The sequence below is a fragment of the Amblyomma americanum genome, chromosome 6 (genome assembly GCF_052857255.1).
Source record: "Amblyomma americanum isolate KBUSLIRL-KWMA chromosome 6, ASM5285725v1, whole genome shotgun sequence".
NCBI lineage: Eukaryota > Metazoa > Arthropoda > Arachnida > Ixodida > Ixodidae > Amblyomma > Amblyomma americanum.
The window spans coordinates 88,954,230-88,976,884 of NC_135502.1; the positions used below are offsets into that span (position 1 = coordinate 88,954,230).

Sequence of the window (22,655 nt, forward strand, 5' to 3'; positions counted from 1 at the left end):
TATCTTATTTTTAACTCGCGCATCACGCTGTTCCTGTTTTTTTCATGTCAAACCGATAGCCATCTTCACGCTGTGCGATTTCCGGTCTCCGCAGGCGGTCTCCGCGAAATTCGGAATGCAGACGGGCCCTCTATATGCTTGAGTTGAGGTGTGTATAGATAGGATGAAAATACCCGGATGAGAGCTCACGCGATCGTCCCGCCGTATCTGAACTGCCAGTGAGACGCCAAACGCGCGCGTGTATTTCCACAGTTGCTTTGATATAGCGCACATCTTACTCGCGAGCAGTCTCGTTAGTGCGCAGACAACTCAGCGCGACTCTACGACGCCTTGCGCAGCCCATGTTGGTAGCGGCATAAAGACAAAGTTGACGGATTTTATGATGACATGAAAAGTGTAGCGTTTTCTGTCTGTAATCATGTCTTACTCATTCACGTAGATGGAATGAGGTGTCATCGTGGAAGTATATAGCAGTTAGAAAAGTGGAAGCTTTTGGTGGCAGTGTGTTTTGACGGGTACACCATGTATGAGTGACCCCCCCCCCCCCCCCCCTTTTTTTTCAGTGTGGAGTGGAAGTTAAGTACTCGGAAAAAAGTATAGCAAAACTTGAAATTATACCACTGTAACAAATTAAATGACATTTCACATGTCCGTTACTGTCTTGATAGCGCAAATATATTAAGGACGCCAAATGCCATCAAAACCAAGGACAGCATAGGAGATTGTTTCTTTTTTAAATTTTTGTGGTTGATCATTTGGAAATTAGCATCGCAACAAAACCAAGGACAGCATAGGAGATTGTTTCTTTTTTAAATTTTTGTGGTTGATCATTTGGAGATTAGCATCGTAATCATTTTATGGCTGAAAAATAATTGATTACAAAGAAGGAATTCGAAACACTACATGCCGCCAGTGGGATACGAACCCACGACCTCCCTATGTCGCGTATGGGGCTCTACCAACTGAGCTAAGGCGGCGGCTGTCTAGTCGGAGTATCTATGTGGCGTTTAACCTGACCTTGAAAGTGCTCACCAGCGCCACCCTCGTCCATAGTGGCGTATATTGAACGTCCTGTATTAACGCGAGTGCCACATGGAACGTGATCGAGCGGTGTGGGCTGCAACTGTGCGAGAACCCTTTTATACTGCCTAAAGCATCAAAGAGTGCCAGAACCGTGTCCCTCGTTAAGCTGTTGAGCAGACAAGGCTAGTGAAATAAAGGCTTCGTTATGGCATACTTATTAAGGAAGCCAACAGTCACAGCTGCATTAAAACACTATTTCCGGCATACGTTTCCGAAGTTATCCCCTTTTTTATCCACTATTAAAGTATTGACAGGGGCTCTGAAAAGAAAACCCATAATTGAACTTCACCTTCCGCCATAATTTATTATTTCTGGGCTTGTTATTAAATTGCTGTGATTTTTTATATATCATTTCGTTTTAAGCGGTGTTTCTGGCTATATTAACGCGCAGTTTACGTTTATTTGGTACTAAATATAACCTGCTTCTGAAAGTAATATTTATTTTGACTTTTTTTTTCGCTGTTATAATATTAATTTATTTGATGCTGTCCACCACTATAAGGATCATAGCAGAGCACAGCTAGAAAATGATGTAATGACATATAATGACAGAATGAGTGAAGCATTAAAATGCATATCATAACAAAATAAACAATACGTTAGTAATGTAGGAGGTAACTGAGGTAACAACGGCTAACAGTTAGGCACGATCCAAAAACTCAGATCCAGACATTCATCAAAACATAGTGCTAACAATAAAAATTTGGAGATAAAAATTATTTCTGGAATTTATAACACAAATTATAACACAAGAAGGCCAGCTTTCTTGGACGCCACTTTTAATTGTGAAGCAACGGTGAAATATTGTAAGATATTGCTATGAACGTATTCATGGGAATTTTATCTTTTCGATGAGTAGCAAAATTTTGTTTTTAAAGCTTGTGCAGTGCTCGCACTGGGTAGTAAAGACTGCCATAGAAAACCAATATGTCCCGTTTTTTTTTGCAATAAATATCAGAAAACTGCTAACGTTTCAAGTGGGATCTGCGCATATTTTGAATCTGACGGTAGGATCTTAGGATGTGCGAAAAAATTGCGTTCATAAAGAAATTCCAGCTGAGAAATTGCGCTTGCCCAGGATTTGGGGGTATGTGACATTCACATATCCCTTTTTTATGGAATGGGTAGGAGTCAGGCATTCAGTGATGAATTTCAAGCAACAATTTCGTTGCTTGCATTGCGTAATCAGGGTGTAGAAGAGTCTTATGACAAAATACTGGAAGATATATAAGGCAACTGCACAGCTACCATAGTCCTCCGTAAAGTCAGCAATACGATTCCAATAAAGAAGGGTGTCAGGCAAGGAGACGCGATCTCGCCAATGCTGTTCACTGCCTGTTTACAGGAGGTATTCCGAGGCCTGAAATTTCTGAATAGTTGTGGGTAAGAGGAAATTGAGAATACCTAAATAATTTGCGATTTGCTGATGACATTGTCTTGCTGAGTCACTCAGAGGAGGTGAACTACAAGTCATGATCAATGAGTTAGACAGACAGAGCTGAACGCTGGGTCTAAAAATTAACATGCAGAAAACCAAAGTAATGTTCGACAGTCTAGCAAGGGAACAGCAGTTCATAATTGGAAGCGAGGTGCTGGAAGGGGTTCTACTTAGGGCAGGTAGTGACAGCTAATCCGGGTCATGAGAGGGAAATAACTAGAAGGATAGAATGGGGTGGAGCGCATATGACAGGTTCTCTCAGATCATGAATAGCAGGTTACCAATATCCCCTCAAGAGAAAAGTGTACAACAGCTGTATCTTACCGGCACTCACCTACGCGGAAGAAACGTGGAGGCTAACGAAAAGGTTTCAGCTTAAACTGAGGACAACGCAGCGATCTATGGAAGGGAAAACGATAGGTGTAACGTTAAGAGACCGGAAGCGGGCAGAGTGGGTGAGGGAACAAACGCGGATTAATGATATCCTAGTGGAAACCAAGAGGAAGAAATGGGCTTGGGCAGGGCATGTAATGCGAAGGCAAGATAACCGCTGGTCCTGAAGGGTAACGGAGTGAATTCCAAGAGAAAAGTAAGCGTAGCAGGGGGCGGCAGAAGGTTAGGTGTGAGGATGAGATTGGGAAGTTTGCAGGCATAGGGTGGGCGCAGCTGGCAAAGGACAGGGTTAATTGGAGAGAGATGAGAGAGGCTTTTGCCCTGCAGTGGGTGTAGTCAGGCTGATAATGATGATGACGATGAGATTTAATTGAATTTACGCAAGTTTATACAGCATTATAATTTGCCGAAGCGTGGGGCTTAACAGCAGGGTGAGGATTCGACCGTATTTCAGTCATTCTGTAGATGAGTCAAATGGCGTTTGCTAAGTTTGCATTAGAGTGGCTTTCTGTATATCTAAGTTCTCAAGAAAATTGTTTGTAAAAGGAAATGAAATGGCATTAAGGTACTTAAGGACAAGTTTGACAAAAGTTTTGCAAGGAAAGAATTTTGGTTCAGGTGGTTTTAGTCAGAAGTTGACATTATGTTCTGGTGCTTGTGCTTACGATTACATTTAAGTGGAATATTTTTAGGGCAGACCATGTTTATTTCTTGTTACAGATGAAAATAGGTTTTTTTTTTCACGTTAAGATTCATGTTCCATTCTTTGCACCACCTGGAGACTGTTGTAGCTTTATTTGAAAGCTACATGAACATGGGAAAAATGTTTTAATTATAGGGCGCTCATTTTCAGGTGAAAAGTGCAATGTTGGCGGAAATTAGCAGGGAATTTTCAAAAAATTTTCAAATTACACGGGGCTAGGGCAGCTCTTTGTGGTACACCCAGTGTAGCTTTAGCTGTCACGTACTCCTCGTTGTCTGTTTCCACACGCTGAGTGCGGTTAGGAAGGTAGTCGGATTCACTCTGCAGAGGGTCATTATTTTTAATCGCCTTCTTACACGTCAAGTGGTAGAGGGCTTTTGAAAAATCCAAAAATACGACGTCTACCTTTTTTGGTTGAGTGGCAGTGGAGAAAATTTCGCTGAACCTGTGCCTCGAAAGTGCTGGTATTCTGTTTTTCTCCCAGATTCCTGGATAGATTGCTTTGTTGTAGTTAGTTAGACAATGCACTGACTTTGTTTGCATAATCTGCTGGTTGGTGAGATTGGTCTCACGTAAAGGGTCGTTAATTAATTCCTGATTAGGGTTTAGATATTACTTCAGCTCTTCATTATCTTGCAAGGGCGCAGGACATTGAGGAGTCGTTCAAGACTTATTCTTAGAACATTACTTCCCTTTCTCCTTAGTATCGCAGAAATATGTAAGGTATATTATCAGGCCCAGGTCTCTTATTTGCGTCCTAATCAAGAAAGAGGCTCAATGGTCCTGCAATGTACGTTAGCATGTTCTTATCTTGGCATACTTTTGGATCTTTTAGTGTTTTTGTTTCCTCATCTCTCGAGTCCTGATAGGCGCGCAATATTGTCGGTTTACACGCATAAAGCGTCTTCACTACTAACTATATCTCATTTAGGTTGGTCGCCCCTCGTGTGGATACTGAGTGCAGTGTCGAAAAGAGAAAATGATACATTCAATATAAGGATATCGTTGGGAATCTCTGGAATGGAGGAGACACTATTTGATGTCTTCCTGTTGCCGTGCGCAAAATACACCATGTGTATTGTAAGTTGTCTTCCAGTGTGGTCACCGAAGTGAGTTGCCGGATCGTTTACCCATCTGTTGCTCGAGTTGCCCCTATTGTATACCCATACGCGCTACACTTAACGTAAGGTGATATGCACAGATCTTCGCTTTTCCGCTTGTATCGTAGGCTATATATATGCTACACATATATTGCTTAAGTAGTACATGCACAGTGATGAAAAATTATGAATATAGAATATCGGTTGGTCGGTAAAGTACTGCCTTTTTAGTTAACATAGAATGAAGTTTGTGCCCCCTTCATTTCTCTCCTCATGTCCGGCTTCCTCGGGCAAATAAGACACTGTTATGGAAATATTGAAGGTAATAGTGCATTATTCTGAAATGTAGAAAAATCTTCCTTTGACGGAGTTTCTATCGAACGCATCGAACAGTTAAGACTGCCATAGAAAACCAATGGGGAACGCTTTTGACGACAGCAAAAACGTGAATAGAAAAAGAAACACAAGACTGCCGTCGGTTGATTTGCAGATATATTGACTGTGGTAGTGAAAGCCTACATTGTACGAAAAAATTGCGTTCCTAAACGGTTTCCCGCTCAAAAACGTTTTTGCCCAGAATTGCTGGGTATGTCCGTCTTCTTTGAAAGTGGGCTAACTTATTGATAGATTGCAATATGTGAAGCTCTACGTTTCAGTGGCAGTATCCTGTTCATCATATTCTTCTGATGCTATTAGTAATGGCTCTTCATTCCTGTCGGCTTCAGGCAATTGCTTTTAAAAATGCTTACAGCATCTCTCTGGCGAGTCAGTAATTTTTGTAGCGACAAAGGAAAAGACCACTGTAGACGTATTGTATCTCTCTTTATGATTTCAATTTGTGCCCTTACCGGTATTTTTAACCGGAATGCTCGAAAAAAAAAACTAATTGCCTTCAGGTATTAAAATTTGCAATTTGTCGCGCGCCGCCTAGGTATAAAAAAAAGGAAATCAATTTAGAAGACACCAGCACTGAAACTGTTTTTATAGCTCTCCTTTAAAGAGAGTAGTATCCTTTATAAATTGTGATAAATTAAACGTCTCTTGGTCCCTACGCATTTGAAATTCTCAGTTATGACCACCAATCAGAAATTTGCTGGACAGAAAGCTCTGAGAAACAGAGGGAATAAAATAAAGGGGACTACGCGGCACGCAATATATGCAGCCGCGTCATGTGCGACTGTACTGAATAAAAGTTTTACGACTGACAGCGGTATATCGCATCATCAAAACAAAAAAAAAGAGCCCACACGTAATGAAAATAGTTGTGCCGGCCACAGGGAACCGCTATCGAAGGACTTCGAAAAGAAAATATATTCACATCTCGAAAAGGCAAAATGATAGCTAACTACTACCTTCTTGTTATGAGTCCACTTGTGATTAGATGCTCAAAAGCGTTCAAGGACTCCTACTTCCGTGCACACCAAGATATATTTATTTCTAATTCATTTTTTTTGTGAAAGGACTTCACGCATCAAAACAAGGGTGCGGTAATGAAATTCTTGTCTGATAAACTGACATTACGAAGTGTGGCCATGTTTGCTGGTTAAGCACTTCTAACTTTTGCTCACAGCTCACTTGGTACGCGCTGCTAAGTGCTTTATAGCGCCAAGGATGCTTGTGCAGCATGAAAACCGCTAATAGGAGCAAATATAAAATCTCTAGGACAATAACGTAGCTCATGCCAATGATGAGGTTGCCTTCTTTATTCATTATACTCTGAACTATGACTCAACCGCACCACGAAATTATCATCTCTGCACGTAATAATTGATCAAAGTTGAAAACCAGTCAGTCGCGAACACAGAAAGTATATGAATCGAATACAAAAAGAAAAAGAGTAAAGGCTCGAATCATGCTCAAAACTTAGATCTTTGGTACAAACATCCCTAATCTATAAGTTGATGTCCGATAAGCTGTGGGAAAGCTATTGAATGTCAAGGCCTAATCAGCCGTGGTGTAATTAGTAATAGTGGCTATGACCCTGGCGACCGAATTTCATAGGAGGCAGAATGAAAAAAAAAAAAAAACTCCCGTGTGCTTGTGCGATATTAGTGCAGTTTAAAGTGCCCCACGTGATTTAGATTAATCTGGAGCATTCCACTACGTCGGCTCTCATAACTCATGAGCAGATTTTTGGAGTTCAAACTCCACATACCATTTAAATTCACTGTCTGCGTGCATATAGTGCAGCCGCCTGAAACAACTTGTATTGCCCTCTTTGACGCGCTTTCATTAGAAAGCCACAATGTAGCCTGTGTTTACCTTAGTGGCGCTTGATGCGTACTTCCTTTACGTTGATATCCTATGGCATACTTTTATTTAAGATAACGTTTGAAACCTTGAAGCAGAACGATTGCTCTCAATCCGCAGTCGCTAGAAACATCAAGCTTTTCCATTCAAATTCAAGATTCTACTGCTCGGACTTTATATTCGTATTTGCAGTTCACGCATATGCAAAAAAAAAATTGACAGAATCCACGTGGAAGCTTTCGGTTGGGATTCTGTTTTTTTTTTAAATGACGTCTGAAAAAATGAAAATTGTTTTTTTAGGAAAGGAAATGGCGCAGTAACTGTCTCGCATATCTCGGTGGACACCCGAACCGCGCCGCAATGGAAGGGGTAAAGAAGGGACTGTCTGCAAAATTTTCTTCCAGCATTGTTCTTTTCTATTGTTTTCATCTCGACTCTGTGCACCCGAAGTTATGTGACATTATAAACTAATCACGCAGACCCTTCTGTGAAGATTTCTTTCCCCCCAAATGTTCTTATTTTGCCTATCGCAGGATCAGCGTTCCGTGCGGCCGCCCACAAGCTGCATCACCGGGTGGAAGAATACCCGCACTCGTTCCACCTGTTCTCAGGTACTGAATGCCTTCTTTCACTCCTCGTTGTGGGTCACTGATGCATTCTTTGAACACGAGGCCACACTCCATTGAAAGGGTGCACGCAAGAGCAACGAAACCTCGCAAGAACTTATGGCCCATAAACATGGGCGAAGAATTGGTGCCGTTGCGTTGAAGAGGTGGCGAACAAACGTTCCCCTTCCATGTATAATTCTATCCGCGTGAACGGAGTCATGCTGGTATGTAGAGCGCCTACACAAAGCGCGTGCGGGTATAAATGCGCGTTATACCCGACGAATGACCGCATTTTATTTCGTTATTAATTTCGGGTCACACAAGCGTCGTACCTATGTGCGCATGCTGAACGATGTGTGCATGCGTGTCCCTATGTATACATATAATACATGCACGCTTTCGCGTTCCATTTTCAGGTCGCAATGTAAGCACTTGCGAGCGCGCTCATCAGCCTGAGAACGGTTGCCATTAATGCTCAAGCGAGCTAACGACCCGGAGCGCTCCCTTTCATTAGAATAACGAACCGTAGTTGTTATTTACGGCCCTTTCGTGAATGGAAAGCGCCGATTGCTTCGCGGAACCGACGATTGCCTCGCTGAATGCGGAATTGTTCTTACAGTGGCGGCAAGTGCTCGGTTTAAATATTCGCGTGCATGCCGGATTGTCCGCGAAACCGAACGCTCGAATGTACGAGCGAAACGCGCATTCACTCTATAGCAGTTTGTATCACGGGCCCTGAATGCTGGGCAGTTCCGCGCAAGTAATGGTAATGTCGATTGTGTGTAAAAAATGCGCTTACGATAAAGAAGCGCGGACAAGAATTTTGCACGGAGCACAAAAGCTTGTGTGAGACGAAAGTTCGGGTGCTTGGAGAAAACGCTGTTAGTTATAGGACTGCAGATGAAAGTTTTACGTAATGTTTTCGGTGCATGGTGCTTTCAAAGAGAAATAAATATTTATAAGCAGAACTCCAACATCTTTCTATGGCGGCAATTATGGAGGCGTTAATCTAAAGGCAGCCGGAAAGTAGTCACAGGGGCTAATATTTTTGCAAAATTTGGAAAAAATCTTAGGTTATTCATTTTATAACCTTGCTGATGCGCGATTGACTGGGAGATGCATCGAATATGCTGACTTGGTGAGAAGTATGATTATGGCGAGGAGAAATGTGATCGTAGGAGGTGAAATACATTCCAAAAACAACTAACAACCTGGTATGCGATTTCTCTTTCATGCTGCATATTTTTGGAGGCGTGCAGACGAGAGCCCACGACATCAGGGGTTCTTTCGCTCGATGCAGCATTCTGGTGACCGTGTACAAAACAAAGAAGGTTAATAACTCCTGTAGATCGCGTTCTTGTGAACCTCTCTTAAAATCGAATTTCTAAGCTACTTTAAAGGGCATATAAAGTCGCTGACGCGCTGCATTTACTCTTCGTATATCAAGCAATAGATTTCCATAGTCATGTGCAGAGTAGGCTTACTTCCGCAACAGTGCGCCAATTCCGTCGGAATAAACGTTTGCTGTTACCCTGCTAAAATCAGCGTAATCACCATTAACACATCTCTAAACACACCAGAGCTTTAAAGCACGAATTAGGATCGCTTAGACGTTTCACATCGGTTCTTCCTGTCGGCACTGACCAAGAAAGGACGTCTGTCGAAGCATATTACTTTGCTTGCATCAAGATCGTCCGGTAGCTGTGTCCTCAGCACCCTTAATCTCCCCTTGTGTGGAAACACACGGCGTCGACAGAACAAGACTTGCGAAATTCCTTTTCTCTCTTTTTTTTTCGAATTACTATGACGACGCTATAGAACTTCGCACAGTCTGAGGAACGCACTGGAGCATTTCGCGTTCGTTAAAGTTTGGCGGACTCGCGACTTTTGCGCGAGTGCGCGTTGCCATTTCTCATGTCCCGCTCACTCGCGCCCCCTATAGTCTCTCACAAACCCTCTCGCAGGTCCTAATGGCTGTCCACGGCGGCGTGGCAGACAGACGTACACGCGCTACCAGACGCTGGAACTGGAGAAGGAGTTCCACTTCAACCACTACCTGACCCGGCGGCGGCGCATCGAGATTGCGCACGCCCTGTGTCTCACCGAGCGTCAGATCAAGATCTGGTTCCAGAACCGGCGCATGAAGCTCAAGAAAGAGTTGCGCGCCGTCAAGGAGATCAACGAGCAAGCGCGCCTGGAGGCCAAGCACACCGGCAAGCAGTCCTCGAGCGGCGTGGACTCTGGTCTCCTGCCGCAGTCTTCTTCGTCGGCCACCTCGGGGCCGGCCTCTGCTGCCAAGTCCTCGTCGGACGCTTCGGGAGTCGAACACAGGGATAGCGACGACAGCGACAAGGACGACGACGTCATTCTGAACCCCGACGAGCCGTACGACGACCTCTCGCCGGACGCCGCTTCGACGCCGACGCCGCAGCGGCCGTCGGCACCGCTCGCGCTCGGCCTGGACGTCAAGAGTCCGGCGTCATCGGCGTGCGGAGCGCTGCCCCGTGCGTGACGTTCCGGAGAACCTGTAGTTTCGCCGCCACGGCGAGGCCCGCGTGAAAGTGTGTGCTTCGAAGTGCATGCATCGCCTACACGTGGACGCGTGACGCGTGAGTCGTGCGCAACAGCCACCGTGGGTTCCTCCTGCTTCGAGTCAAGTACCTTTCTGGTAGAAGAGTTCATTCTGGACAAAACGTACAAGGTCGCGAAGTCCGTCCAGTGATCACATCATTCGTATGTCATCATCAGATCTCCTGTTCCCCTTTCACGTCGAGCTCATGTACATACAGAGTCCCGATGTGCCTTTGTAGTAGTGCGGCTATTTAAATGTTAGTGTGTGCCTTCGACGTTAACACGATGCCTTCTGTAGCGTGCATTGGCCGGTCAGTGCGTCTCTTGTGGAAGCCACCGCGACCGCTTGCAATACGACTTATAATCAAAATAGCTTCTAAGACTGTATTTTGTTTTGTTTTTTCTAGCTAATTTTTTTGTGCAATCTTGTGTTGTTCCAAGCGTGTCCGTCCCTTTTTTATTTGTTTGAATTCACTCTGCCCGAAAGCCGAGTGGCGAGAGCCCTCAGGGAGCTATGATCACGGCATCACCAAAGTGACGTAATGTACCGTTTGCTTTCAAATCGTGCCATGCTCCTTGGAGTTTCACTCGGACGACGTAGGGATGTAGCTCGTCTTTTGTTCGGCCTACCTATGCAGATAAAAAAAGAAAGAAAAACGCTACGCGAATATTTGCAACGGGCATTTAGTGTCATAATCTCTCATGCTTTCCTATAGATGGCTGCGTCTTTCTATGTAGTTCAGTCGCGTTGATTTTACGGAGCAGAATGAGAGAGAGTTTATTTTAAATGTCGTCACCTATTTAGAGTCCGTTTTCGCTATACCTTGCAGCCTTGTCGGCACATATACGTATCACCCCGCAAAAGAAAGTTATTAAACGAAGTGACCGCTGTCCACCTCCACCCTGCTAATGTATACGTACAATGTGTTTTCTCAGATTTCCCTTGTCGTTCTCTTTCTCTTTTCGTCTGCTGCCACCTGTTCTCTGATCTAATCAAAGAGTGCACGGAGCATAACTCTGAACAAGCTTGAAGAAGAGCGTCCCTTTTGCTGTTGTTTTCTGTTTTTTTTTTATTTAGTTAATGCGCTGTGATTAATGACGTGGGGAAGTCAGTGACGGCTGCTTGCCGAAAAGATACTCCACATGCAGCAATACAGGTATTCTTCAGGATATTACAGCCCACACTTCCACTAGTTTTTGTTGATCAATTACAGATGTGAATTTCTGTCCACTGGAGTACGTTTTGTATGGCTCATGTTTGTGTGTATAAGGTTACACTAGGCTAAAAGAAGGGAGGGTTATCTCCACCTGTTCCCTTTGAAGAAGCTGTCTTTTTGAGAACTTAGAGCTGCGTTTGTCGTGCTTGCAGAGCAATCAGGTGATTAGGCAATAAGCAAGAAAGCAGGGGAAACCGGTCAGCAGTGGGTAACCGCTTTCGAAGAAACATTGATAAGATGGTAGATTCTGTTTTAATTACATGCTTTGGACTGACTATCCGCCCATGCTGTCGGAGCCAAGTTAAATAAATGTAGCCGAGGTAGCGCGCAGACGACTTCCGCGCTACTGAGCGCTTCTTAACAAGAGCAACGCAAACCACTTTTCGCCTTGACACCGCGTCACGTCCTGTGTACGCGGGGACGTTGCACAGAATGTATACATTCTCGAAAACAAACAGCCCCCTTTTACGTCCCGCAACCAGGCGCCTGACACAGCCCCGCGAGAGTCGCACTCAAAGGCGCCTCAGCTCTGCTCGTTAGTCTATTCAAATGAGCCACCCTAGTGGCACTTCCGGCTAATGGCGCGGTATGCGCACAAAGCAACAACGCCGCGCAGCTGGGAGAGCCCATTCGCGCTGGCCGATAAGCGGCCCACTGTCGCACGCACACAACACGGCCCGAGCGCGCAGTCGCCGAGCGCGCGCTTGCCACCGACAGCAAACAGCACGGGGTCATTGGGATCGCAGGCACGCATGGATGCGTGGAAGGCGCATTACCATAACTGCACCCTGTTCATACGCCGCTATCCTCTTTTTTTTTCTTTCCGCTGCCCTCTTATTACGGTTATCGCCAGCCAAACATGGCGAGAACGCCCCAAACAGAAGCAGCAGCATAGGCGCCAACGGTGTGGAGAACTCAAGCGCGCACGAATATGCATACGTCCGTGAGGGCCGTAGAACGAGAGAGGGAAGGGGTGAGAGCAAGCTCGCTTGATTCGGGGAAATGAGACGTCCGTCTCGCTCGTGCCAAGCCTTTGCTTTTTTTTTTATCTAGCGCAGATAGCGGAGGCGCCCTAAACGCGAAAGAAAACAGGGAACAAACGAACACTATCGGACGTTGGAAATTCCGGGCCGAGCAGGACGCGTCCTCATAGACAAGAGTCTTTGAACGTTGCCGAGAACGAGCCAAGGCAGGAGCAGGGCTATAAGCTAAATGCTTTTGGGAGCACCGCGAACACAAAGAGTGCTGGCGGCTGAGAGCGGCCGTTTGGCGCCTGTCTGGGGTAGAGTAAAGGGGCGTAGAGGTGGCGGTGGCTAGAAGGAGCACGGCGCGCAGTTCGTCATAACAAACGGTCTCCACGGCGTGCTGCGAGTCCTTTGTGGAGCGCGACGTGCGGATGTTTCGTCCGGGGCGCCGGCGGCGGCCACGGCTGCGCGCCTCCGGGCGCCCTGAATAACGGCACCGCCGGCGCCACCGTGTCTGGGTCTCGTCGGCCCGCGGTTCGAACCCGAGAGAGAGTTGGCTTGCAAATCGGCCCCAACTCTGGCGGGGTCCTTGCGTCTTCGTAAACAAATCGCCTCTCGCAACGACGACAGTGGGCAATCGCATAGGTGGCGCTGCAGACAGAAGGCCCTTGCGCTGTCTTCCGCTTGGTCTCCCCGGGCACAAAGCGCGAGCCTGTGTTCTCCTTGGGCTGTCGGTTGGTGACCACGAACGGGATGTTATTTGCGGCGGAAAACTCGGTGAACCGAAGGGGAGAGAACGCGCCGAAGGGGGGCTTTTGCGTCTCGGGCTTTCTTACGCTCGTACCCACTCTTTCTTTCTAAATCGTTAGCGGCGCAGCGACCTCAGAGAACTTGTCTTGTCTTGGCAAAGCCCGGATATCAGTATACAATCGTCAGTCCTCTAAGACATTTGCGGTTACGCTATCACGGACACGAAAACGGTCATCTTCGGTCATATTGCTAAATTCGGCGTTGCTCACCTATATTCGAGTACATTATTAATCAACAAGGTTGTTACTTCATAACCCTTACGTAGACCTTTAAACTCCGGACGAGACGCTTCTGTTGACTACGTGCTCTTTCGCTTGGACCGACAACCCGGATGCACATATAACACGAAGAAAAAAGAAACAGCCCATTCTTTGACGCTTGTTGAAATGACCAGTCTTCTCACTTCCTTCGCATGCTTTCAAAGCTCGTGCCTCATTGGCTTGAGCAGTGTGTGACGTGATCTTTTGCCACTGTGTTGCTCCGTCGCTGTTTCATATCACGCTTCTGCCGCTGTGAGTCTGCCTTTTTATACGTGGTACTTTAGTCTGTCGTATAGGGTACGTATGCAATGTGGTGATTGTCTCCGGCGAGATACATTGATATTTATGAAGAAAGCTATATGATCCGCCCGTCCCATATTTCACGACGTCTGTGTATGAGTGAAGTGGTTTCTCCCTTATTTTTTTTTATTTCACTTTTTGTTTTGTGTGCTCAGGAAGATGCGCCGTGCAATACAACTGTTCAGAGTGCCTTGATTTCTTCCTTTGTTTGCAATTTTTGTTCATCAAGTGCCTTTATTCAGTCGTGCCCTTTCGAACGTTGGTGAAATGTGAAGGTGTAAAACGCGAGATGCTGGAAACGCACTCATGCGAGTTGTGGCGTAATGCAAGTGCAAGAGTCTAGACTGACTTGGTAAACCACAAGTATTGACTTGCAAGTTGGGGGGGGGGGGGGGGGGATTTGAAAGGGCAGGTAACTCATCTCGATCAATAGTTTGTTCGGAATTCGAAATTGGCTTGTAACCTGCTTATATATATATATATATATATATATATATATATATATATATATAAAGAGAGAGAGAGAGAGAGAGAGAGAGAGAGAGAGAGAGAGAGAGAGAGACAATATCTTGTTTACGCCCAGGCCAGTACCTTCTGTGGACTAATATGAAGAATATGGCCAAACAAACTAAATTTGAAAGATAAGAGTAGTGTATAGAGTACATCCAGAGGTGAGCCATGCCCCCTTGAAAAGCCGAGCTCGCACGCATACCATAAAACTTTCGGCCATGGCTAAGTGAGTGAATGAGTGAACGTAAGAAGTACATTGAAAGAAAAGAAGGCGGTAGACATAAGAATAATTTCAACCAGCGCGACGAGCAACAAAAAAATGTCGAGTGATATGTTCAGGTCAAAGAGAAATATTCAGTATGCAAATATGCAGTTCGAGTTTTCCTAATTGCCTTAGTGATAAGTACGACTACCAGAGTAGTGGGTGGGCTCAAAACCTACTGAGGCTAGAACCTGAATGCTACCCTTCATTCATGAACATCATCAAAATTGAGGTGCCTTTATTGACTCGTGCCAGGGGGCATTGCAATGTATTTGCATATGAGCAAAGACACTTGTCAAGCCCTGGATTCCCTCACACTGCCTCACGTCGGTGCATGGGAGCAGTGTAGGAAAAAGCAAAGACAGGCAGAAATTCGGTTCTAACTGCCAACAAGAGACCCGGAATGCTAGTAAACATGCAGCTTTGTAACTTGTCTTGACATATCTCCGCCTTCAACTCACGGTTACTGAGGCGTGCGTAATCTAAAAACTCTGAGCTATTTTCTCCATATGTATGAAGAAAAAAACTGGGAAATAGCAAATAGCAATTTTTTCTGTGCTGGGAATAGTAGTGATAATTTTGCTACATTAGGAGATGTCTCTGTTTTCATGCATATTTAGGTGATGTTTAAAATACGAAAGCTGGCAAATTGCCGATGGCGAATAATAATAATAATTGGTTTTTGGGGAAGCAAATGGCGCAGTATCTGTCTCATATATCGTTGGACACCTGAACCACAAGTTCAGTTTCAATATAACTATATGCATACATGCCTTCAAAATGTCTTGCTCATACTAAATTGCTTGTGCACGTTTAAATATTAGAACCTGTTTGTTCCTAGCCACCTAAAGTTGTCGTTGTGTATGCCCAGGGGTCCGCGCTTCGCTCCGTAATGATGGTCATACGTTTTCGGGGCGCAAAACGCTGAAAATGTTGATGACTTGATGCTTGAGTTTCATGACTGAAGAAAAAGGAACGCCGACCAAAAGGTTGTTGTTTAAAACAAAGACGTTTCGGCTTCCATACGGAAGCCTTGATCAGCCTTGAGTGATCAAGGCTTCCGTATGGAAGCCGAAACGTCTTCGTTTTAAACAACAACCTTTTGGTCGGCGTTCCTTTTTCTTCCGTCATGAATCTTCTACCCGACCAGACGAGATTTCGTCAGACCTTAGATTTCATGATGCTTGAGTTTCTGTTTGCTTGAAAGCGTACGAATTTCTTTTCAAGAATAAAGTGCCTATTTGGGACATTTTTTACGAGTAGTTTACTGATTAAGCACTGTTCGTTGTGATGAGGCCTGAATGGTGTCGTGTACACAGTTTAAGAAGAATGAAACATATGATAGAAAATATTGACATGCCTCGCGCGACGATTTTAACACTGCTTTCGTGTAGTAAGCAGAAACATGTTTATACAGCGCTTTCGTGGCGATTTCCAAAGTCGAGTGCAATAGATGTACTCGATTTGCCAGCTTTGTTTATTACAAAATGTTCGCATAAGCAGAAAGGCAAAGGGAAAATGAAAGGACGTGCGTCATAAAAACTCACTTTTCCTTCCCTCCTGTGAGCTTGCATTCACCGGCCCTGCGGCCATTCTTACTCCAACTGTTGGTAGCCCCTACCAATTGTTTCCTCAGGCAGGTTTTCTTAGCAGCCTGTAACGTGAAATCAAAGTTAGACCTACCGTTAGAAAGTATTTTCACCAGTAAATAATCCAGCACTTTCATGGGCTCTATTTGGCAGCGTATAATTTTATTACATTTTTAGGCCACTGATATACGGTCGTTACTTGTAATCCCTGAAGGGCACTGAAACTTTTCTGAAATCTTCTAATTTGATTCCTGAAGACCAGCTCCTTTACGCCATGACTATTCTTCGTTCAGTTGTAACCTTTTGTACATTATCTGGAAGAGCTAGCGTTCGTTCGTTCTCTGCATGCATTAGAGAAACTGACGCTGAAGAAAAACAGAAAGCCACACAATTTGGTAACTCATAGCAACAACAACAACAACAACAAAGAAACAGCTACCCGCAACACCCACAACTCATTTTCTTCTCCGGGAACGGGGCAAAAAACGCAACTTTTCTTTCCACTCCGGCAATTGCCTCCGCGCGTAATCTAAAGAGCCTGCGAAAACTCGCGATTCACTCGAAGCAGCATCTCTTTCCCGTCATCTGGCGGTGCATAAAAATTTTGCGCTCCGTACAGGGACGAGTTTTTCCTGGAAAAGCCATTAAAGGAAGACCTCGCGTGCTGGGCGCACTACGAAAGTGGCTGTGTGGTTGTGGAGGGAGGCGTCTGCATATGGCCTCACCGTAAATTGAAACAATGGGCTCGCACTAAAACGTGTCACAAGCCAGGCACCTCCGCGCCACATCGCACGCTGCAGCAGCCACATGGGGAGGGGGCATCTGAGTGCAGAGGGGGATGCTCGACAGCGGCAATGGCGGAAGGGAAGAGACACAAGAAGTCGTTGTGCGGGATGCAAACGACGCAGCGGCATCGTGACTGCGGCGTAACGATCGTCGCCTGAAATTCTCATTGTTTCAGGCCAGTTGACACTGCTGAAGAAGTGCCGCGCATGGCAGTCTAAATCTCCCAGCCAAAGGGACGCATCGTTATTTACGCCAGACTTGCGACTGCAGTCGTGGGCTCTGCATGAGTATACACTCGCCCACACGACTTCTCCTGCCATGGAGACACGCGCTAGGAGACAGGTAAGGCCGCGACAAGAGCGGTTTGGAAGAGTTAAGACGCCGAGAGAAACTGCGTAATTCTACGAGAGAAAGTTTCTTCTATTATTCGCGCCTAACAATATAACGCCGGAGTGATTGCCCAAAATTAAACCAGGTGTCGGGAAGCAATATAACTCAACCAGCAGTATCGTGCGAAGTAGAAAGAAGGGGGATGGAGGCTTGGGGGAGTCGGGAGGAGGAGAGTGTTGTGCGTGTAGCGTATAGTATACTATGGTAACCTCACGTTTAGTACAAACTTTTGTACGAAATGTGTATCTAATGCAGTGCATAGTTTCACCATAGTGTCGTAAGACATTTACGGTGTTGGAACCGCAATAAGGCCTTTTTACATGACTTTTCTAAAGGTCCAAAGAATAGCAGCAGTATTAGATGAAGTTGCAAGCACGACGCATGCCAGCCCAGGAAGGGCTATACGTACCGATGCGTGGCAGAGCACCAGGATGTGCACTTTATTGTCTTCGTAAATTGCAGCAACCGTAAGCTCCAACCCTGCACACCATACACGGCGTCATCACATCACAATATCGTGAGCCCTTGCAAAAAGACTATTCGTTATTGCTATAGGGGCCTTAAATACGATAGCATGTGATTGCACCAAAAGCGGAGTGAATTGGCGAGCCTGAAATAGAAGATGGAAATATAAAGACAAATAAATCTTTTAAAATGGGTGGCGCACTCTGTTGTGTTTGTTTATATCGTGTGCTGCTTTTCTGAAAATAAATATTATCACAACGTATGGCGCTGGCGCTTTCAGTTGCCGGCACTGAAGCCTTCCAAGTCTTCTGTCTGCGTCCGGCAGTTCATGAGAGTCAACACGACCCACTTTTTTGTTACAGTAAGCAGATCAACATATAAGGTTTGGCACACAGCTTCTGCGCGTAACAAAATGCCGCAGCCACTGCAAATAAAAGAATTTATTAATAATTTTGAAATTCATGTGGGATCCATGATCACTGGCTGCTCTTGGGTTTTTTTCCGACAAAATTATGTTTGACTCGTGCCTATCTAAACAAGCGTCATGCCTTTAATGGGCAGATTTATTTTACACGGGACATATTCCACGAAATGGCTAGCCAAGGAGGAATTAGTTCTTGCTCTTCTTTTGAAGGAAACAAAGTGAAAGTCTGCTCACAAAGCCAATCAAAATGAGCCCACAAGACAAAAAATAATACGAGAGATACATGGCGATATGTTCAACCGTAGTGTGTAGGGGAACGTCGCGAAGTCGATTCCCCGATGCAACCCGACAATCAGTGATGAGCCACAGGTTGGCCTTCCGCTACATAGGAACGCTTAAACCGGTTTGAAACCTGCCAACCGTCTGGAGTAAGTTTTCCTAGTCACAGCGACGACGTCACCGATGACGCTGACAACAGCTGAGGTAAAACAGTACAAGCCTACGGCACAAGAGCCTCGTTGTGCACCGAGGCCACTTTAGTTTCGTGCCAACAAAACTCAGCTTTCCTTTCCCCTCATGCCTTCTCCCATTCTGCGGCCCTTTAGTGCCATGCACTGAAGTTGGGCGTTACCACAGTGCCAGCTTTCTTGATTCCGGTGAGTGGGCTGGACGAAAACAGAAGCACCTTCGCATCGACCGCGCAGTGGTCCCTGTCGCGGTGGCCTCAAGTTTCCTCCGCAAGAGTCATCCCGCGCAGCTGGCAAAAAGCGGCACAAGGCAGCAGCAAGGAATTAGGTGAGAGCAGGTTTGGTGTGCCCTTCTTACCACGCAATGCCCTTGACTATTAACTGCAAGAAGAAGAAGAAAGAGGAAAACAACTCGTGCGATAGAAAGAAACCAGATCTCAACATGAGCTGTGTCTCGGGGTGTTTGCGGAGGCGACGTCGCTCGTATCTCGCCCCGTTCAAGCGCGCGCGCTCGAGCCTAACGCGAACTTAACAATGCGTGGTTTGGTTGCACTTAACCCCCCTCCATTCCTGTCGCTGACGCCTTGAAGTAGTGCCGAGCTACAGCGCTGTCGATATCGGTGAGGCGGCCCATATTTCTTCTTAAATTATTATAAGCTAACGCGAAAGGCGCGACTGGCCAAGCGCTAATTAAACACGCTCTAAAGGTCCATTCAGATTACAAGTTTTCCGCGCCATTAGTCCGTATCTGTCGGCGCGGAAAAAAACTTTCCTCAAGGTAAGGCTATAGCTGTACAGGCAGATAAAGTCGGGGCGAAGGAAAACAGCGCCCCGAAACTATTCCTACGCTCTATCGTCTTGCATGAGTTGTTTCTGCGGAGCGTGATTTGCATACCTGAACGGCGACACGGAGATTGCACCTGGGTCGGCCCCTTATCGGAAGGGCGACGCCGACGAAGCTTGTCGAAGCCGTAAACATGGATGTTGCAGCGCGAAATGCCGCCGCCGACGAATTGGCGACAGCGCGTGTGTGCGGCCGGCCGTGTATTTTATTTATTTTGCAATACTGCCGCTCTCAGCCGAGAGCCTAGCAGAAGGGCATGAACAATGATTTCTTGTACGCGTACAAGTATACGTGTGGGTGACACAAATCACTGAGAAACGACATAATTCATCAAAATACAAGCGACAAGGTAATAGAAACATACAATAGAAAACAACGTAGTAATGAAATGTGAAGAAATGAAATGTGAAGAAAAAATGTGTTGGTTAAGTGATATTCCGATAGCAATAAGCCGTATCAATCGCGCAGTGGCTCTGCGCAGCGGAGTGTTCATATCTGTGCTTGCATATACGCGCTAAAAAATTTTGTTTTTCATTTTCATCGACGAACCCAAGTCATTGCAGAGATGCTTGAAAAAAAAAAACGGATGGTCATATAATACATGGCGGTAAAATGCTATCGGAAAAATAAATTACCAATGGTTTTAGTGGGACCACTGCACAGACTGAGAGGCTTTCTTTAATTGGAGTCATTAGTGTTGCCGGTCCCACAGTTCCATTTTAGGCGTTTGTCGTTAAAGATCCCCAGGTGGTCGAAATTGTTCCGGAGCCCTCCACTACGGCACCTCTTCTTCCTTTCTTCTTTCACTCCCTCCTTTATCCCTTCCCTTACGGCGTGGTTCAGGTGTCCAACGATATATGAGACAGATACTGCGCCATTTCCTTTCCCCCCAAAACCAATTATTATTACGATTATAATACCAGTTTTGTTCGGGTTATCTGAAAACAATTTTCTTTTGTTTTTACCCATTTTATAGGACCATTGCATGGAGACTGAAGTAGTCATAAAAATGTCGAACGCAAGTTGTATAGTTATAACAGCCCAGCTAAACGTGAACGCTAGTGGACCTGTTTCATGGCGTAAGAAGAGAGAGAAAGATTATTTCTGAAAGGGAACTTATGGTAAGGTACGTGGGTTCAACATCACCAAGCTGCGCATGTGATGTGGACGATGCCGTGGTGTAGGGCTCCGGATTAATTTTCCTCCACTCATGGTCATTTGTCATGCACTTACATCGCCGAGCACACGGCCTGTTTTGCATTTTTCCTCCACCGAAACGCCTCCACTGTGGCGAAGGTTTCGAACCCGCCACATTTGGTACAGGATCCAGACTTGGGAATCTAGTGCAGCGAGCTGTCGAGTGAATGCTGCCTACTGCTTAGTACAGGGGAAAGAAATAGGATATAAATCGAAGGGAAGGTTGATGGCGATGGCGATGAGCAGAAAGATGACGTTTCCAATATACACGAAAAAGAAACTCTCTTCTAGCACTCGAAGCACAGTCCAGACCATTTAGAGGCCCCAATGTCTCCCGTTGACCTTTCAGTAGAATGGATGGGTGTCATGTTCTCGCGTTCATCGTCAAACTCTATATGTTAGAGGCGAAATGGCGACAAAATAATCTCGCGCATCGCGCACACACGGTTCGACGACGGAAGCGGGTCGGTCGTTCCGTGCTGTTCCCGTCCGCAGCGACGCCAACATGCGCCACCGTCGAGATAGCAGTGCTCGGCGCGTCCACGCACACCGCGGCGGCCCCATGGGAATGGCGCGGGCCCCCTTCTCACGGCGCCAAGAGAGTATTTCACACGCGACCGCTTACACGGCCATACATCACGGAGGCGTGCTTCTAAACTGCGCTGCGGCGGCGTTATCTCGCGTTTCCTTGCCAGCGCGCTGCAGCTCGGCGCCAAAAAGGAAGGAAGGGTGGAACCTCCAAGACGTGTGTGCGCCCGAAATCTCCTTCGTGTATACATATCTCGCTTCGCGCCTCCGGTGCTGCCGCCCGCGGCAGCGCCAACAACTAAAACAAGAAAGGGGCAAGTAAGAAACAGCCGAGTGCATGACGACGACTACGACCACGTATACATCTTTTGCCCCCAAGCCCACGCTGCTTGCATAGCTGCTGCGGTAGAGAGAGGACGGGGGGGGGGGGACAGACGCAAATCGTGTTTTTCCGAAAGCCAAAATAGATTCCGATTCCTGCTTCGTGTGTGTGTTTGCTTCGCTTCCACGCTTCGGCAGGGCTCGGCGGAGTTGGTGTGCGTGGGTGGTGGCGGCGTGTCGCGGCGGGCAATAAAATAATTCTGGAGACGGCGACGACAAAATGGCCGATTTGCAAGTCAATTTGTCGCCAGGCAGCGTCGAAGAGGCAGAGCTCTGGCGCGCGCGCGTGCCGGCGCGATACGACGCGTTATTTCTTGCAAATCGCGTCTAGTCGTCGACTTCGGCGACGCTGACGGCATGCGTGCGTGTCAGATGTATGCGTGCAGTGGAAGGGAGGGAGCACGACACGGACTGGCGTAATCGTCGATGGGCGAGCGAGCTAGCGATCTTGCGTGTAGTGTGTACGCGCGGCTAAAGGGTGCTCCGGCAGTCGTACAGGGTATACCCTGTATGTCCCTGGCCTATCAGATAGTAGATGGGCGCAGGAAGTCGAGTGCCTTCCTTCGCGCACGCATTTCGATTGTTGGCACAGATTCGCTGAGGTACTTTAAAAGCGTGTCGAACTCACCTTTCTTTTACTTTTTTTTTATACTCCTACGACTTTAAAAGCAGAGTTGGCTCGAGTCCCTGCTGACTTCAAGTAGCATTTTTTTTTTCCTCTCTGGGCTCTTCGAGTAAGAAATTATTGCACCCACTTGTATGACGAACGCATAGCTCCTATGGGCCTGTAATCTCGAATATATATACACACGTAAATGTGACGAAATCTTGCACTTTGTGGAATGGGGCAGTTCAATGTGTGATTCCCGAGATTTCGTTATCGTCATAGAATGTTGCTTTCCTCGAAATGGTCGCATTTCGAAAAACCCCTCTTCCGGCTTCAGGGCTGATTCTAAGAGGTGATATCGGCGACGAATGAAAGGGATAAATCGCACGGACAAGCTAATTTGGAAGTCGCTTTTTATTTATGATATGCACAATACGGAATTCTGGCACCCCTTCGACAGGAAGGTTTGGCCTTTTATAAGTCAAATTGTTGCAACATTGTCTGTCT

General features: G+C 46.2%; 1 protein-coding gene across 1 annotated transcript in view; it reads left to right on the top strand.

The window, feature by feature from the left end:
* LOC144093832 (uncharacterized) overlaps positions 1 to 11,027 on the top strand; it is a 71,039-nt gene extending 60,012 nt beyond the window's left edge. The window contains exons 2-3 of the mRNA XM_077627549.1: positions 7,501 to 7,578; positions 9,540 to 11,027. Coding sequence (XP_077483675.1) covers positions 7,501 to 7,578; positions 9,540 to 10,087 — 626 coding nt within the window. The 3' untranslated portion in view covers positions 10,088 to 11,027. The remainder of the gene's footprint in view (positions 1 to 7,500; positions 7,579 to 9,539) is intronic.
* Positions 11,028 to 22,655: the final 11,628 nt, after the last annotated feature.